The sequence below is a fragment of the Cottoperca gobio genome, chromosome 18 (genome assembly GCF_900634415.1).
Source record: "Cottoperca gobio chromosome 18, fCotGob3.1, whole genome shotgun sequence".
Taxonomy (NCBI): domain Eukaryota; kingdom Metazoa; phylum Chordata; class Actinopteri; order Perciformes; family Bovichtidae; genus Cottoperca; species Cottoperca gobio.
This window is the reverse complement of record NC_041372.1, coordinates 14631249-14637383: the sequence shown is the minus strand read 5'-3', so window position 1 is coordinate 14637383 and position 6135 is coordinate 14631249. Positions and strand designations below refer to the sequence as shown.

The window sequence follows — 6135 nt, the reverse complement described above, 5'->3', positions numbered from 1 at the left end:
TTGTTATATTTTAATTCATTGCAATCAATATAATCCATATTGTATAAATGAAAATGTACTGAAACAAGATAATTTCTTTGTGTTTTGTGTCAATGCAGTAATTTAATTTTAATATATATTTTATGAACGTAAGTCTTTATTTCATTCATATAATAAAATTCATATATATTTATAAATATATAAATATATATAAATATATATATATATATATATATATATATATATATAAGGTTATAAAATGGTGAACAGAAACAAAGTGTGCATGGTGTTGGAGGAATAATACTTTATTAATTAGTAGATAGATTATATAAATATATATATAAACATATATATATATATATTTATATTTATAAATGTATTAACTTCATACATAAATAGATACATAAACATACACATATCCTCATATGGACAAACTTGGCACTGCAGACTTTTCCCAGTGAGTCAGACACTGTAGACACTTTAAATATCTCGCCGTCTACACTTTAAACTTCATGATTCTCAGTGATTTAGAAATCTAATTTAATTAAAAATACAATATGAGTTCTATTTTAATCAGGCCTCAGCTTTGTTAGTAAAGTTAAAGGTGCAGAATCAAAATTTAAGACAAAAAATTAGACTTTGTTCAACGAGGATTCAGTAACGTACATATTACATATTTGTGGATGCAGACATTTATTTCCTTCATCTTCCTTGAGACGTACTAATGTGGCTGGTTATTGTCCATGTTTTATTTTCTTGAAAACGCAAAATAATTGTCGCGAAAAAGGACAATTAACGCAGCGTTAGTGTCTGTGCTTCATATCGGAACGTAACCGCCTTTATTTCTACAGAGAAACCTGCGATCTTTATCTTTTGGAGTCTAAACGTCATCTTGAAATGTTTCCTCTTGAGGAGTGACGACGTTTACACGCACAAAATGTTCAGTTTTCTGCCCTGATTTTTCACGACTTCGGGTTATTTATCTTCTAGAACTCGTCTTCGTCAGACGAGTGTAAAGAAAACATCTAAACACAAGTTTCTAACTTCTAACTTTCCTTATTTGGAATATGCTGTTTGTGTGACCCGTATCAAATTCCGAATATCGTCTTATTCTGAAAAACATTAGTGTGCATGTAAACGTGGTTACTGCCGATCTCTCGCTATCTCCAGCTCGGCCTGCTGGACTTTCCCGAGTCTCTGGAGTGAGTTGACTTGTCGGAGAAGGCGCCGCTGTCGTTCCGCCGGTGGCCTTTAGGGGGAGCCGGCGGGTCGTGGAGTGGCGAGCGTTGAGGCGCCCTGATGCTCTGAGTCCTCCTCAGCGTGGACGAGGAGGACGGTTTGAAGGGATCTGAGGATCCGGAGGTGGCGGAGACTCTTAGCGAGCCCGTTCGGGAGAAAGGCGAGGACGATTTAAGAGAGGAGTCTGAGACTGTGTGGGGGGAATGAGGAGGCACGAGGGGGGTCCGTCGGAAAGAAGAAGAGGCGGTGCTTTGGGCGAAACCTTGAAGCGGCGATGACGAAGTGGTAGCGACTTTGTGCAAAGGAGTAACAGGAGCGCTGACGCTGCCACTTCCTTGAGAGAGCGCCCGCAGCGTGGAGCGACACATCTTCTCCTCCGGCGGCGCTTTGGGTTTCATTAAAGGCTTTCGGACGGACGGCTTCCTTTGCAAGTCCTGGTTCTGCTCTCGGGAACCTTTCTGATCTTTCGAGTCCTTGTGGTCCATGCTGGGGCGGCGGGATGAAGGCGCCGTCGAAGGTCTCTCTCCCCGCCGTAGGGAGGTGTTGTTGAGGTTGGAGACGGTCAAACCAGAAGATGCTGAGGGCTTCTCGGGACGTTTGGTCCTGGCGATCGGCACAACGCGCCTCATGCCCTGGCTCTCGGAGGTCGTGAGGGTGCGCACGGGCTTGCATTTGTTGGCGGTAGCGGCAGGTTTCATCCTATTGGATTGAGTTTTAAAGGTCGGGAGGTTCTTGGTGGACGAATTGGCCGATTCTGCCTTTCCAGACTCGGCTTTCTTCCCATTGGAGGAGCCCTTTGCTTCTTCCCCTTGATTGGCTGCTTCCTCAGAGGCGGCGAGAGCAGGCACTTTATTGGCTGACGAAGCATCTGCTGGACGCCACCTTGGGGAAGAGGCAGGATGTGATCCAGGCACCGGTTGGCTGCTGATGGGTACAGGCACTGGCTTCTCATTGGCCGCCTGAGCTTCTGAAGGCGTGCGATTGGCCGGGGCAGAACCAGGTTTCTGGCCGTCACTCCTACGCTGATCCGTTTGTGCGTTGTCAGCTTGCGAGGGCTCACCGGCTGCCTCGCACACACCCGTCACACACCACACCACCACCTCTTCCTCGCGGCCCTCCTCTTCCTCTCTTAGTGATGAGGAATTTTCTGTGTTTCCAGTCCGGGAGTTCTCCCTGTCCGATCGCTCTTCTTCCAAAGCGGTGCTCATCACATCGTCCTGGAGGCGACTCGTGTTGTTGCTGTCAAACGCTTTCAGCTCCGGCACCAACGTGCATTTCTCCAAAACCACGGACATGTTTCCTGTAGAAGGAGCGCTGCGTTCAAACTTCTGCTCACTGCACGCGATCAGAACACGGAAATCCTGATTGGCTTTTATGAGTTCCTCCTTCAAACCACATTGAAGGTCCAGAAGCGTCCCGAGGTCGAGTCGGACTTTGCCGTCGTTGTTGTCGGATTGCTGGTTCGGATCAGAGGTAGTTTTACTCGTGGGCGTGTTTACTGCAGTCTGAGAAGCACCACAACTGAGGTAAGTGGCGGTTGTGTGGTTTGCGTTTTGTGCACTTTTGGGAGGCGAGGAGGCGGGTTGCGGTTCGCCCGCTTGAGGCTGCTGGTTTTGGGGGAAGCTGCTCGTTGTGAGACTTGGCGGACGAGTCTGAGGGGAGAGTCCTGGACTTCTAAGTTCAGTGGAGGCTGATAAAGAAGCTGTCCGTGCCTCTTTGTGCTCAGGCGACGCCACCCCCAGTAGCGTGCTCAGTTCGCGGTCAGCCGTGAGAAATGGCGAGCTGGACGGAGAGTTTCGGGAACGTCGTAAGCTCCCCGAGCGTCCCAGAGAATTGTGGGAGTTTTTGAGGGGCGAGCGCGGACGGCACTTTGGGGTCAGGAGCTCCATCAGCAGCCCGGCGTCGTCGTGGCGTGACACGACAGCGGACATGTCTGTCTCGCTGCTGCAGCGCAGCCCGAATGCTCCACCGACCTGCAACAGAAACACATTCAAATCTTTATTATCATGTGCACAACGATTAGTCGATCGATGCCTGAATGCAGATGAATAAACTGAATGTAAGCAGGATTGCAGTAAATGTGTGTGTGTGTGTGTGTGACCTCTGACCTCCTCCCCGCCGGCCCACGAGTGCCTCTTCTGCTCCTCCAGCTCCTGCAGGCGCTGGCGCCGGGCGGCCTCCTTCGCCTCCCGCTCCTTGTTCTCCTGTGGAGACAGTTTCATTTTATTTATTATGTAGTTTCTCTGTTTGACCTCCAGGTGGCAGCAGAGCTCAGCTGTTCTCTGACAACAAACAACAAACATGCAGAGAAGAGAAGTGTTTGTTGTTGTTGTTGTTGTTGTTGTTGTTGCACCTTGGCAGCGTGTGTGAACCTGCAGCAGAAGGAGTTGAAGATGCTGAAGCAGTCGTCCAGTCTGAACGTTTCTCTGTCTTCACAGAAGAAGTCGATCAGCTCGCTGCCTTCCTCCTTCAGCTGCTGCCGACTGCCGCGCAGCGAGCACAGAGACGAGGTGGCCGTCTGACACACATACACACACACACACACACACACATTTAGAGGCGTGAAAACACAGAACCGCAGACATGTTAGCAACATAAACCTACGCAAACATGACATTATTGTGCGTTTATTAATAGATGGTGATTCCCACATTTAAAGATGTAAACATGAAGGCGGTTCCTGCAGTTCTCCAAACATGTGTTTAGTTTGCTTCTTCTACATCACACCAAACTAAAATGTAATTCATAAAAACTTAAACTAAACCTTTCTGAAGAACTGAAACTAAAATTTAATTTAAAACTAATTAAAATTCTAAATTATTATAACCTTATGCTGTAGTTTCATATAATATATCATTACTATCATTATATATTATTATTGTATAATTACTATTATATATATATATATATATATATATATATATATTATATAATTATAATAATAATCATAATAATAAAATATTATTATTTTATATCATTATAATAATAATACATTATTAATAATATTATATTACTATTATAATATCATTATAATAATAATCATAATAATATTATTATAATTATTATTATTATCAATCTTCTCATCTGTATATATATATATATATATATATATATATATATACAGATGAGAAGATTGATAATAATAATAATTATAATAATATTATTATGATTATTATTATTATCAATCTTCTCATCTGTATATATATATATATATATATATATATATATATATATATATATATATATATATATATAATATATTTTACCTGCAGGAAGCCGTCCAGCTGCTGCAGCAGCTCCGTCTCTCGCTGCACGTTTTCCTCGACTGAGCGCGTGCGAGTCGTCTGCCACTGCAGCTCAGCGTCCAGCGTTTCCAAGGAGATCCTATGATTAGTATAAAAACCCAGAAACACGTGTCTGTGTTGTCAATATGTTTATATTCACAGTGTTGCAGTAATGTAAAGGTCATATCGAGGGATGGAGGAGGGGCTGATGGGTAATGTAGTTTATAATGACCTGGCTGCAGGCTGCACGTGATTCAGCTTCAGAGGAAACTCCAGCAGCTTCCGGTCTTTTTTCTGAGCCTCCTGAAGGAGAGAGAAAACCGTTTTATTTTTAATGTCACTTTCTTTGCTTTGTTGTCTCAAGTGACTTCTGATATTATCAGTATTTATATTAATAATCAATATTAACTATTACTGACCAGAGCGACGAAGTGCAGCAGGTTCATGCCCGGCGTGTTGGCCTTCGTGTCGGCCAGAGACAGAAGGGACGACAGCTTGAAGCCCACTGCGTTTCCTGCGTAGCCCCCCTGCAACACACACGCGTGTTACAAGTTTTAACACACGTGTAAATTATAAACATTCTTAAGAAAGTTCAGGTTCATAATGTTTTGTAAAAAAAAATTCAGAACTTTCTTTCACTAAAACGAAGGAAACGTTTGGAGTTGTTGTTGTTTATAAGTTATTATAATGATTTTACTGCTCCGTCTGCACGTGGCCCCTGAACTAACAATAGTTTGACACCCCTGCTCTACGTTCTCTCTCTCTGTCCCTCTACGTCCTCTCTCTCTGTCCCTCTACGTCCTCTCTCTCTGTCCCTCTACGTCCTCTCTCTCTGTCCCTCTATGTCCTCTCTCTGTCCCTCTATGTCCTCTCTCTCTGTCCCTCTACATCCTCTCTCTCTCTACGTCCTCTCTCTCTGTCCCTCTACGTCCTCTCTCTCTCTACGTCCTCTCTCTCTGTCCCTCTACGTCCTCTCTCTCTCTACGTCCTCTCTCTCTGTCCCTCTACGTCCTCTCTCTCTGTCCCTCTACGTCCTCTCTCTCTGTCCCTCTACGTCCTCTCTCTCTGTCCCTCTATGTCCTCTCTCTCTGTCCCTCTACATCCTCTCTCTCTGTCCCTCTACGTCCTCTCTCTCTGTCCCTCTACGTCCTCTCTCTCTGTCCCTCTATGTCCTCTCTCTCTGTCCCTCTATGTCCTCTCTCTCTGTCCCTCTACATCCTCTCTCTCTCTGTCCCTCTATGTTCTCTCTCTCTGTCCCTCTACGTCCTCTCTCTCTGTCCCTCTACGTCCTCTCTCTCTGTCCCTCTATGTCCTCTCTCTGTCCCTCTACGTCCTCTCTCTGTGTCCCTTTATGTCCTCTCTCTCTGTCCCTCTACGTCCTCTCTCTGTGTCCCTCTATGTCCTCTCTCTCTCTGTCCCTCTATGTCCTCTCTCTCTGTCCCTCTACGACCTCTCTCTCTGTCCCTCTATGTCCTCTCTCTCTGTCCCTCTACGTCTTCTCTCTCTCCCTCTACGTCCTTGCTCTCTGTCCCTCTACGTCTTCTCTCTCTCTCCCTCTACGTCCTCGCTCTCTCTGTCCCTCTACGTCCTCGCTCTCTCTGTGTCCCTCTACGTCCTCTCTCTCTCTCCCTCT

General features: G+C 45.2%; 1 protein-coding gene across 1 annotated transcript in view; it reads right to left on the bottom strand.

The window, feature by feature from the left end:
• Positions 1-268: 268 nt before the first annotated feature.
• Positions 269-6135, bottom strand: part of LOC115023531 (FH2 domain-containing protein 1-like) — a 19074-nt gene continuing 13207 nt past the window's right edge. Inside the window, exons 8-13 of the mRNA XM_029454572.1 lie at positions 4922-5029; positions 4735-4805; positions 4485-4602; positions 3572-3736; positions 3327-3422; positions 269-3191 (exon numbers count right to left, since the gene is read on the bottom strand). Coding sequence (XP_029310432.1) covers positions 1140-3191; positions 3327-3422; positions 3572-3736; positions 4485-4602; positions 4735-4805; positions 4922-5029 — 2610 coding nt within the window. The 3' untranslated portion in view covers positions 269-1139. The remainder of the gene's footprint in view (positions 3192-3326; positions 3423-3571; positions 3737-4484; positions 4603-4734; positions 4806-4921; positions 5030-6135) is intronic.